The sequence below is a fragment of the Capsicum annuum genome, chromosome 10 (assembly GCF_002878395.1).
Source record: "Capsicum annuum cultivar UCD-10X-F1 chromosome 10, UCD10Xv1.1, whole genome shotgun sequence".
NCBI lineage: Eukaryota > Viridiplantae > Streptophyta > Magnoliopsida > Solanales > Solanaceae > Capsicum > Capsicum annuum.
The window spans coordinates 171,053,749-171,066,808 of NC_061120.1; the positions used below are offsets into that span (position 1 = coordinate 171,053,749).

Sequence of the window (13,060 nt, forward strand, 5' to 3'; positions counted from 1 at the left end):
GTTTCAGATTTCAGCTAGCACAATTAATCCAAAGTCGGGTCGGTTGCTTAAAAACTTAAAAACTTTTGCTTAACTAATTAATGCAGTGTTTGGTCGGAGTTTTATTAAACTTAATAATACCTATACACTGTATGAAAGAATATAAATCTATAATTTCATGCGAGATAAAATGTGATCGAATATTAAAGAAAGAATGTATTTGTGCAATACGTGAATAAGAGTACGCAGCCAAACATGCTCTTAAACAAGACAATCCGTAGCTAAACATAACTCTTAAATAAGACAATCCCGACATAAAAAAGATAATTCGATGCACTGAAGTTTTCAATATGCATGGAAGATTACCTTGTATTTCTGCAAGTGGTTGTTTTCACATCTTGAGCATGTCTCCTCCTCGTAACATGAGAACACTTTTACTAGTTACGCCAAGACTTTCCTTTTCACAATCCCTACATAATTACATTCTATCTTTTCATAATGATCGTCAAATTATTAATCGTTGCATAACAATTCCTACGTATACATTATTAATCAGCATATAAATATTTTTCTCTATTACTACAGCTTGTGTATAAACGTGAACCAAAAGACTCTGAATAATTAGCAAAGGTAAGATGAATGCTAAGTCAAGAAGTTTAATAATCAAGAAGCTTAAAGAGTAAGTAAGCAAAGATCCTCTTGAACTCTTAAAAAGCAAACTAATAATAAAACAAAACTAGACAGTGAGAATAAACCAGGACCTAGCTAATTGTATGTACATAAATGCAATTGCATGCTACAAAGCCCTTTAGCCACTTATATATATTCTCATTCGCTTTAGCTTTATTCTCTCTTGCTTTCTCTAGTGTTCCATTTTGATGTGATATTCTCCACTAACAATATCTCATTCCAAAAACCCCAAACGTTTACAAAAGTGAATTTTACAGCATCATTCAAGAAACTATGGTTTTTTCCTTTATTTCTGCTTATCTTGATCCATCCAACTGGCAACAGGTATGGTTATATGTTTTTTATTTCTAACAATAATATGATACTTCTAAATTCTAATGTCAACGGCTTGTTGAACAAAAATGTGAAGAATTCACAAAAGATAAATATTCCTCTCAACTTTTAATTTGTTTCAAGCTTCTTTAAATTTGTATATACTAGAATATATATAGTTTTTTTCTACATTTAATTCTTTGGGTGTTTTTCTTTTTCATTTTTCAGCAAGTTGGATATGGCATCCCAAATACCCAGCTTCCATCAGCACCACCACAACCTACGCCGCCGCATCCACTAGCGACTACTCCACCACCACCTCGGCCCCATGGTGTGGTTGGTGAAGATTCAATCCGACCGGGCTCCATGGCTGACCGAGCCCGGTTAGCAAATATACCAATGTCAGAGGCAGTTCAAAAATGCCCTCGCTGTGAGTCAACAAACACAAAGTTTTGCTACTTCAACAACTACAGCCTCTCCCAGCCTCGTCACTTCTGCAAGACCTGCAGAAGGTACTGGACGAGAGGAGGCGCTATAAGGAGCGTCCCAGTGGGTGGAGGTTGTCGCAGGAACAAAAGAAGCAGCACTAACAGTACTACTACTAGTGCTACTAAATCCAGCAACAATAACAATACTTCTAAATCACCAGCTTCTAGCCAAGCTACTAATTCTGGTTCCACAAGCAACAATAGTTGTACTTTTTCAAGCCAATCGTCAGCAGCTAGTTTATTAGGTCTAATGAATCCTCAAATTCATCCTCTCCGTTTCATGTCCCCTTTAGGCCAATTGACTGATCAACACTTCACCCAAAATGATAATGTTACGATGAATTACTCGTCATTTTCTTCTTCATCACCAGCTCCAGTCATTGTGGAATCAACCATTGAAAGCACGAATTTTCAGCTCGGAATGAGTAACAATTTAGAGCAGTGGCGGCTACATCAACAACTGGCGAGCCAATTCCCATACAATTTGTACGGGGGATTGGATTCGTCTTCTGCTTCTGGCTCAGGGCTTTACCATTTCCACCCAACTCATTACTCAAGTAATGAGGTGGGTGGTGGTGGTGGTGTCATAAGTCAAATTAGGTCAAAAGTTTCGAACCCTATGTTGACTCAGCTGGCATTGATGAAAATGGAAGACAATCAAGATCATCTAGCAACTATGCCACGACAGTTTTTAGGGCACGAAAACTGGCCAAGTAATGGTAGTCATGCTAATTGGAATGAGCTTTCCGTGAGTTTTAGCTCCTCTTCCACTAGTAATGTACTATAATTATCAGTCGATGAAATGTTCAGAAAAAGAACGCCAAAATAGTCGCAGATACAGAGTTAACACTATCTTGCTTCCAGTTCAGTATCTGACCTTCTTTTCCTATTTCAATATTAGTCATTTGGAAGCTGACAATTTTGTCAGCAAACTGTAGAAGGAAGTCATATGCTAGGAAGAAAAATTGTCTGAAACCCTAGAATATGTAGTTTTTCTTCTTTTTGGTTTCCCTTATTTCTGGGTTTATCTTTACATTTAGTTGTAGTTTCTTTGTTTTAATTATGTTGAATATGTTTGGAGAATGAATGTACTTTTAGTTGTTCCTTCTACTAGCATCATGTTATTAGTCATGAAATCTAAATTTAATTTCTAAGTACTCATTTCACAGTTCTAAATACTTAAAGTTATTGAATGCTAATGCTCCCCCATTTCACTAACTTGATTAAATAAGTCTCCACACGGATCAATCAAATGATTTTGTAGATCTAGAAACAATTTTATGCAACTTTCTTTAAAAAATGTGTGACCTTCAATATCAATAAATCAGAAATTACAAAGCTGAGGGGAGCACAAGTTTAACCCTCTGCCCAGTTTGTTGTCAATGATTGCGCCCAAAATAAAGCATATGCAGAAACTATACAAGTTTTGCATGAATATACAAGTCCAGCGTGATAGGCGAAAGAATAGCTTAACATCTCAACTAAATCATTTCTATAGAAAATAATTCTTCTTTTGTTTAAGGTGGAGGGACTCCATTTATATGAGATAAGTCTATAAGGTCCGAATGGCCATCGATATAAAGATGAGAATGTGCAAAAATATTCAAATCCTTGTTTGTAACATTTCATTTTTCTAAGAAATGTGCGACTTGATCGTCTTCTCTATAGCAACGATGCACCTTACAAATAACCAATACTTTACACATTTTAAATATGAATAATGATGTTCTTCATTTGCCGAGATAACTGTAGTTTCAAGATTCAATAGCTTTTAAATTCAGATGCCATTAGAAAATCACATGTATTAATTATTTTTTTTTATTATTTTTTTTTTTGTATTTTCTTATATTGCCCTCACTATAAGGCACGTGCCTCTTGTTGTAAAGAATATCTTTGAAAGATTTCTTTTAAAAAAAAAAAGTGTCTTTAAGCAACTCAGAGTAGGCTAGCTATATTAGATTAGTGAAGAATCTTTATTTTTTCTCTTTCTCAAAAAAAAAAAAAAAAACTTTTGGTTATTCTCATAGGCGAATTTAGAATTTCAAAACTACGAGCGTATCATTGTTTTTAAAATAAGACATAAAATTTTATAATGATAACAACTTGATGAACAAATAATGATTAATTACATTATCATAAAACTATCAACAGCTTACGTGTTTTGATTGTTGTTCTGCATGTACAATAAGCGGATTTCGACCTGAAGGAGTTAAGACCAGCTCTCAACCGGTGCATCGCTCAGATACTTTTGATCATAGATGCGCTCAAATAATATGCAAATTATATATCGAGTTTAGTCGAATGATCATGAGTTCACCTGACCATTTTTATACACTTAAATTCGCTAACCGCTATTATACACTTAAATTCGCTAACGGCTATTCTCATGTTTGTTTGGTCCATGAATCTAATATATTTCAGCTCATTCCTTTTTTTTTTTTCTTAAAATCAAGCTCGCTTTCATCAACAAATTTTTTGGTTTGATTTCTCATCCCTGAATGGTACCGCTATTTTAAAGTTTGACTAATCCAAATTTAGGTTAAAAAAATCACTTTAAAGAGTAAAACAATAATACTCCTGGTCAAAGTACCGATGACAACTTTATTTTTATGAGTTGAATTATAGGGGTGTAAATAACTCGGGTAATTTGCATGGTTAGTTAATATTAAATTCCTTTTCATAACTATTTTTAATAATTTTCTAAGATTAACTTTATTACAAGTAATCTTTCTTCTAATTGTCTCCTTTCTCTTCTAAGCTGATTTCTGTAATTAATTTCTTCATATAGCCAACTTTTTTCTTTCTCTAATTCTTCTAATATATTCTAACATTTTTAATCTGTATAATATCCGTCTGAATAGTAGCTATCGTCATTTAAGTGTATTTGTTCTAATTCATCTTCTATCCAATTTTCTAATTCTTCATCTTCAATATCAAATATCTTTTCCCATATAATTTGCTTTATATTTATTATCTCTATATCCTTAAGTACATATAAAATAAGTTTCTTAAATTCATCTATCATTTCATCAGCTAAGTATGTATTCATTTTTTATATGATGCTATTTTTCAAAATATTCCCTCCAATCATATACATAACAAAATATGATCATCTTAGATCACTATATACTAGATTATTCTTGAATAACATGTTCTTCGATCACTATTAGCATGGTAATCTAGATACTTTTCCGCTAAACAGCATCTCTACTCTGGTTACTCCCATATCACGGCTTCTTTGCCTTACCGGTTTCACCTTTAGGATGGCATAGTTCTAGGAATTTTTCTCCCTTTCCTCTTTACTAATAAACTTCGAAACATATTATTCCTTGAATAATTCTACTATAAAGTAACTAACATGAGCTTATTTTATTATACTTATGATTGTCAGGAATTTATGAATTTAATTATTCATAATAGTAAATGAATATACCTGTTCTTGTAGCTTTGATAATTCTGTGCTTTTCTCATCCATAGCTTAGTGTAAAACTGAATACCTTTATTAATTATATGAGAGGATTTTTGTTGTATACAAGAAGGCTTGCTTTTCGTGTAGAAAGTCTTGCCTTAACTTAGCAAATGTTTTTTTCCTATTTATAACCTAAAAAGGAGAAAACGCGTATACTATTCTAAACTATTCCTACTTTACATTTGTCATCTTTACAAAAGTAGAAAAGACTAAAGTAACTTTACAAAAAGTCCTAAAGCTATCCTAGAAAAAAGACAAAATTAATAATGGCACTTTGCCAAAGAAAAGTCAAAAAGCTAATAAATGCTATATAATAATTTACATATTCAAAGTCAAGAAAAGTTATCTAATAATTCATATATCATTTTCATAACTTTAATATCTTGTCTTTTTGTCTTCTTCTTCTGCATTGTTTCGTTGCTTTCTATATTTTGTCTATCTTCCAGCAGGCGTCCTTATCTTCTTTTATTCTAGTTGAACTTCTGGAATAATATTATCTTTTCTGTTACATCTCGAACATAGATGGTCTGCATATTTATGCCCTATTAATTTACAGTATCTGGTCAATAATTCATCTGAAATAAATTTTTCCTTAATTGCTCTGGTAATTAGTCGTTTCTCTGAATTAAGTAGTATCATAATCCATTTCTGAACTTCTTTCATATCTGCTTGTCTTAACTCTCTTGAATTTGAAAAGATCATTAGCTGGTCTCTTGAATAATAACTTCATATTGAATTTTCATTTAGGTAGTTATTTGCTAATTTTTGGATAATTGTAGATATTCCAATAATTCTTTTATTCGGATAAAAATCTGGTATATCTATTTTGGGTATTTCAACTTGCTGTTCAATACCTTCGGGTATGGTCATATCTCGGGTCATTTCTATCTTCACAACTTGTATAAATGATTTAATTTCATCATACAATAGCTCTGTCGATGCTGTATAGAACTTTATAAAAAATAGGTTGCCCGTGGTTATGTTTTTGTAAGTGATAATTGCTTTATATGTTTTGGGTATAGTAGATAATTCACTTCCGTCTTGGGTATATACAATATTGAGTAATCCATAACTGAAACAGGTTTTAACTAGATTTGGGTTAGTTTTTGGTAATGCAATTAACTTATTGTATCCTTGTAGATTTTAGGTTATATAATCTGAATTTGGTTCTTGAATGTTTGTAGCTCTAGGTTTAAGGTTTAAGTAAGTTTGTCTCTTGTGGATGTTTTCAATATATGATCTGGTTATGTGGTTATAAGCTTTCTTGTCTTGGTTTAGGCTATCTAAATATGTAATAGTTTGTGGGGGTATAAACAAAGGGTCTTTTGATGTTTTTGGTATAAATGGCTTGTCAAATATTTTATTTATGTTCATATTTAGGTTTCTTCTAACTCTTTTGCTTGTATCTGCAGAAGTAGATTGATAAACGTTATGGGTTTTTTGGAGTGTCCCAACGTCTCCTTTTATCCCTGGAATTTTATTGTCTTCCGATCGACATTTCTCTGCATATTGCTAAGTTATCTGAGTCATAGATTCAGACTTCAGTTTAACTTCATTAGTCTTTAGCTTTTCTATCTCATTTCCCATACTATCCACTTTCATTGAAAGTGTATGAGGGTTTTGAGTATTTCTTCTAGAGTATCGTCTTTTGTAATATCAGTTTGGGTAGCTTTGTCTTGATATGTAATCTGCAATAACATTCTTGTTAGTCTTAATTACTTCAATTGTAAATGTAATATTTAATATATTCAATACTAATCTCCGAATTTCCTTCGGTGTAACTGAATTTTGTATTTTTCTTGTTAACCACCATCGTACCTGTGTATTATCTGTTCGTACAATAAACTTGTTAAATACAATATATGGCTCAAATGCTAATAAACGTTTATATAATGAGCATAATTCTTTTCTATTTATTTTCCATTTTATTTCTGTTTCATTAAACGTTCCTAAGTAGTATCTATAATGATGTTCTAATTTTTCTTCTTCATATCTATATTTAAGTACTCCTCCATAACTATATTCACTTGCATCTGTTTTTACTATATATGTAAATTTTTTATTTCCGTCTGGAAATTGTAATTTTGGTAACTCTTTACAAAGTATTTTTATTTTCTGTACTTATTTTTTATCTTCTTCGTTGTAATTATATTCTACATCCTTTCTTAAGTTTTTCTGTAATGGCTTTAGGTTTTCTGCTAATTTTAGTATATATTCTCTTACTTGGTTTACTAATCCTAAAAATGATTGTAATTTCTTTTTTGTATCTATTTCTTCTTTTGAATTTATTATTTTTTGTACTATATTTTGTTGCATTTTTACTTCACTTTTATCTATTTGTATTCCTAAAAATTCTACCTGTTTTTTCATTATTTTTTCTTTCTTTTCATTTAGACTTATTCCTGAATTTTCTATTATACTTGCAAATTGTTCTAATAATTTTAAATGTTCCTCTTTAGTTTTTGTATAGAGTAGTATATCATCTATGTATACTTTACAATTAGGTAATTATTTGAAATAACTATCCATAAAGTGTTGGTATCTACCTGATGCATTTTTATATCCAAATGGTAACACATTCCATTCATAAAATCCTTGTGATACTGTAAACGCAGTTAGTTTCTTAGAATATTCGTCTAACTTTAGGTGGTAAAATCCTGATTTACAGTCAAATTTGCTAAAGTAATTATATCCTTGTATTTGTCTTATTTTTAGTATCTTATTTGGTATTGGATAATTATATGTCATAATTTTTGCATTTAGGTTTCTATAATCAATAACCATTCTACTTTTTTCTCTTTTTATTCACTGTATTTATTTACTATAAATGCGCTGGGCTAGTGTTTACTATTACTTTTTTGTATATATTATTTTTCTAATAATTCATCTATATTCATTTTAAATTCTTTTAAATCATCAAAGTTATATGTTAATGGTTTTTGGATTATTATACTATTTTTATCTATTAGCTAAATTCTTACAGTAGTCTTATAATTTTTTTCCATCCTTTTAATGGATCTTCATTGTATAGTTGTCTTAATTTTTTCTTTATTATTTCTACCTTATCTATTGAAAATATAGATATTTCTTCTTTATTTATTGAAAATATAACTAGTTCTATTGTGTCTTCAGTATTTTTTATATTTTCTAATTTTTGTGTGATTTTGTCACTTTCTTTTATCCAATCAGCTTTCTTTTTTATTTTATTGATAACTCTTTTTGCTCTTACCCTTGATTTGTTTACATGGTGTTGTAAATCACCAGTGTGTTTTAGTTATTATATGTGAGTATAGTTTATCTAAAAATGACATTCCTAAAAGCATATCTTTTGATGTTAGTTCATAATTATTGATCTCTTCTATTGTTAATATCTTATCCCATACTTGTATTTTTATATTTCTAGCTTTATAGGTAATTAAGTTTCTTTCATTATTAAATTCTTTGACTACTATTGGTGTTTTTAGCTTATCCCCTTTGCCTCCTGGTAAACAATTATATCTACATAAGTTGGCTTCTACATCTGTATCTATCATAGGTGTATAATATCTATTATAATATCCTTCTACTATTATTTTCATAAGTACATATATTTTCATATTAAAGTTCTCTTTATTAATAAATTTTTTCTTATTGTAGGTTATGGTTAATTATGTATGTTCTATATTGTAGGGTTTTATTTGTTCTAACTATTTTATCCCTAATATTATGTCTGCTTTTTGCATATCTTCCTTTATTTCAAATTATATTTTTATTTTTCTAACTCCTATTATTATTTCTTTTTTAGTTGTATCTTTAATAGTTATTAAATTTCTTGGTAGATCTGGGCATATATTACTATTAACTTTTATTTCTTCATTTTTCACTAGGTATTTTGCTATATGATTTTCTTCTTGTCCTGTATTTAGGAGTATTAAATATTCTTTTTTATTTATTGTTCCCGTTATATAATATTGAGTTAAATTAATTGTTGAAGTTATTTCATAATTTGTTCTTTTCGATGATCCTGATGATTCTGGTTTTTCAAAAGTTATTCTTTTTGTTGTGCTTGTTCTATCATTTATTATTTCTAAATCTTCTTCTATATCTATATCTTTGTAACTATAATCATTGTTATCAATTGTTTTATTTTTTTCGTTATTTTATGTTTTGTTGTTAATACATATAGATTTTTACATCTTGCTGTAGATATTCTACTTCCTGGAGTTAGTTCTATTCTTGATATTTTCCAATATAGCACTAATGACTTATCTATGGTTTTATCTGTTGTTGCTACTGAATAATTTGCACTTATTATACATTTAAATTTTTGGTATATTAGATTTCCTCTTATAGCAGTTATTATACTTTTTTCTATAGGTTTTATAATTCTATCATCTGCTAAATATAATTCTATTGGTGTATCTATTCCTTCTCTAAAACATGCTTTTATTAATATTTTTGTTCCTTCAAGGTGTACGTATTCTATTGGGTCTTTACTTTTTATGTCGTTTATTTCTTTATTAATTATTCTTTTTGTTACTAGTGGTATACTAGCTTTACCTTTTGCATATCTACAGTCTATTACATGTTCTTTTTGGCTTACTACGTAGTATTCTTCTTTTCGTCTACTAAATCTGTTTTTTATTGTTGGTATTTTAAATATTTTTTCTACACTTAAATCTAATTTTTTTTCCTTTCATCTCGTCAAATATATTATTATCAAATATTATTTTCTGACTTGTTCCTTCTTTACTTAAATATTCTTCCTTTGTTATTATTTTTATATCTTCTTCAGTCATTTGATTCATCTGATTCACTATCTATTTCATTATCTGGTTCATTTTTCGAAATTTCATATATACTATCTTCACTTTCTAATTCGTAATCTATATAATCTATTTACATAAATTCTGTATTTTCTATCTTTATTTCTGATATTTGTTTCTTTTTTGGGGTCTTTAGGTATTTTACAATCTCTAGCTAAATGTCCTAGTTTTCCACAATTATAACAAGTACATTCTTTTATAGATTTCTTTTTCCTATATGGTCTTTTATATTTATAATTTTTTACATAATATCTTTTTCTTGGTTTCTTATACTTATATTGTGACTTTCTGTACTTCTTATATTTCTTATGTCTCTTTCTTTTCTTATAATATTTTTCTTCACATCCAAATTGGGGTGTTATTTTATCCTTGCAACATGCTAAATTTCTTAAAAATGTTTTTTTCATTTTTGTTTCTTCGTTGTATTTTTTACATATATTCTTATACCATTATTGTAGAAATTTTATTCTTGCTCTTAGGATATCTACTATTTTTGCTTCATCCCAACTCTTTATTATTTTTGAACTAAATGGTTTAGGTAATTTACTAAAATATAATCTTCTTACTTCTTTACTTTCTTCTGTGTTGTATGTTTCTGTCACGCCTCAAATCCTATTAGGGCGGACTGACACCCGTAACCGAGGAGGCCCGGGAGAACCAGGTCATAACCTTATACTTCCCATGCATACCTCTATGACAACCCGAAATTCGGACAGCATCATGTCGCATATAAAAGGAAATAATCACCTGTATAAGCTCGAGCACACATATATGTATATACAATACTTGGCCGTTAGAGCTATCACGTCTATTAACAAAACACCACCTTGACTGTACATTAGGTCTACAAAGCCTCTAGATAATACACAGAGTTTAACTAAGGTCGGGACACACCCCGCACATATAACTAACTTCTATACAATACCAAAAGTTACTGGATATGACACGGAAAGCCCCTAAGCAAACTGGAGCTCACCAAACGTAGCTAGATATCCTGGCTCCTACTTGTGCGGTGTATGAGCTGAGGTACCTGTACCTGCAGTATGAAATGCAAGTCCCCCATGGGGGACGTCAGTACGAAATATGTACTGAGTATATAAAGCTGTAGATAATCGCATATGATATAGGAGCTCAATAGAAATCAGAAACAAATGAATACATCGTAATAGGAGTGGACCACACTTACTAGAACTTGTGACAACCTGTACATTGTATTTATTTAATCATTTTACCTTCGTTCTTATCATCTTTGTAATCATTACTGTACTGTACTGTGACCATTAGGCTGCCTCCAGTACATATCAATTGGGATCGGCCCATGATAGGCTTATGCCCTTGGGATACCACCCATAAACACATAAATAGGGATCGACCCATGATAGACTTATGCCCCTGGGATACTACCCGATAAGAGAGAACTTTCATCACTTAGTTCAATTAATCTTTGAGATTGTTATTTCGGTCGCCACCGCATTTTTGATACTTTGAAACAATGATACATTAATAAGAGACATATAAATAGACCATCAATGTAATAACAATGAAGTAAGAACTCATTGGCACATCAATGAAGTGTTTTGGAGTCATCAATGCCATAATAATGAAGTAGGAACTTATTGGTATATCAATGAAACGTTTTGGAGTCATTAATAGCACATGGATCTTGTTTGAGTAACCGGATACCTTCTGACATTCATTAGTGCAATAAACATGTAAGATTTGGAAGACAAGTAAGTATTGGAATGTATTGACATCTTTTAGGGTGAAAACAAGTTCATTGGTAACGTAGGACATCATACAAAACCATTATGGATCACATGTTATTGAATAACTTTGGAAACTTTCTTAATAGAACAATTGTTCACTTTCATGCCAAAGATATGGTATAGAGTATGCTTACATACCTGACTGTCAACCTTCAATACTAGTCCCAAATGGACTTCCCGTCTTTTCGAATTACTTATCTACAATAAACATATATAGCAATCTAGTATTAGCGACCAAACGTCACAATTCAATTATTTGAATTCACCAAACTAGTGGTTAAGTAGTAAGCCTTAATTACACCATAAAGAGTGTCACTTTAACCCTCTTATACTCCAATTACATTCACATGCCATGCATATTCATACAACATCCTCCAATATCAAGTTTGGATTTATTTGTCCTTCCAACCAATCCATTAAACCAAATTGAGCCATAGACATAAATAATCATCAATTCAATAGTATATCACCATATCCACCTTCCATAACTCAATTACCATATCCACCTTCCACAATTCAATACAACCAAACCATGCAAAATAGTCCATAACCCTATTTTCATCACCTTTCAATAACAACCAATACATATAATCCTCTATCACACATATACATATGGAAAAGAACAAATGCAAACAATATTCATACCTTAGAATTCACCTCTTGATTATGGAATCCCGTTTGCACAAATAATAGGTGTCATTCGAAGCTCTCGAGATGACAAACGCAGTTATCGGATTACTTTGGAATTTCTACGGTTGAATCAAAAGTAATTTAAAGGTCAAATTTGGCTAGGGTTTGTTCTTTCTCAATGATTGATGATGAAAATGAGTTTTTGAACTCATATACATGTATATACACATATTCTCATCCATAATATAATAGGAAATGACCAAAATGCCTTTAAAATTTAAATAATGTCAAATCTGTCCTTTGGTGGACTGTTTTGATAAGCTAAAGTAGATCGACCATAACTCTTTGCTCAGATATCGGATTTGGGTGAAATTGGTATTGTTGGAAGGATAATTCAAAGGGCTTTTATTTCATATAAAGTAGGCCACCCAGTTCATCCTGTACAAGAATTTATGGTCGTTTGAAGTTGACCCTAAAAATCTATTTTGATAGGCCGAAGTAAAACGAGTATAACTCCTTACTCAGACGTTGGATTTGGATGAAACCAATTGCATTGGAAAGAAGACTCAAAGATATTTCTTTTCATAGGTCGCAGCTCTCTCAGTTCATTATATTAAGGGAGTTATGATCGTTCAAAGTTTACCCAAAAATTCGGCTGGCCTCAGTAGTTTGTGTGCAGGAAATTTTCCTGCACATGTACTATTCCCAAATATCCCGGCCACCGTTTTATAGTTTCGAACGTGCTCGATTATATTCGAAACAATCTTTATATCATTGGAAAGCTTATTCAATAACCTTCGCATGGAACCATCGACGGGTAAATTTTGGTATAAATAAAATAAAAAAATTAATTTCATATAAATAAGACCAATACACGTACTTGAATACGTCAATACACGTACTTGAATATGGGGTGTTACA

General features: G+C 30.8%; 1 protein-coding gene across 1 annotated transcript; it reads left to right on the top strand.

Moving 5' to 3' along the window:
* The first annotated feature begins 789 nt into the window (after positions 1-789).
* Positions 790-2,579, top strand: LOC107844884 (dof zinc finger protein DOF2.4). The gene is made up of 2 exons (XM_016689217.2): positions 790-993; positions 1,210-2,579. The coding sequence occupies exons 1-2, from the start codon at positions 943-945 to the stop codon at positions 2,254-2,256; spliced, it is 1,098 nt and encodes a 365-aa protein (XP_016544703.1). The 5' UTR covers positions 790-942; the 3' UTR covers positions 2,257-2,579.
* The last annotated feature ends 10,481 nt before the right edge of the window (positions 2,580-13,060 follow it).

Bases quoted from the DNA above. Each gene is read 5' to 3' on its own strand.
- LOC107844884 (XM_016689217.2), top strand. From the start codon at position 943: ATGGTTTTTTCCTTTATTTCTGCTTATCTTGATCCATCCAACTGGCAA. The intron at 994-1,209 runs GTATGGTTATAT...TTCATTTTTCAG, and splicing joins ATCCATCCAACTGGCAACAG to CAAGTTGGATATGGCATCCC.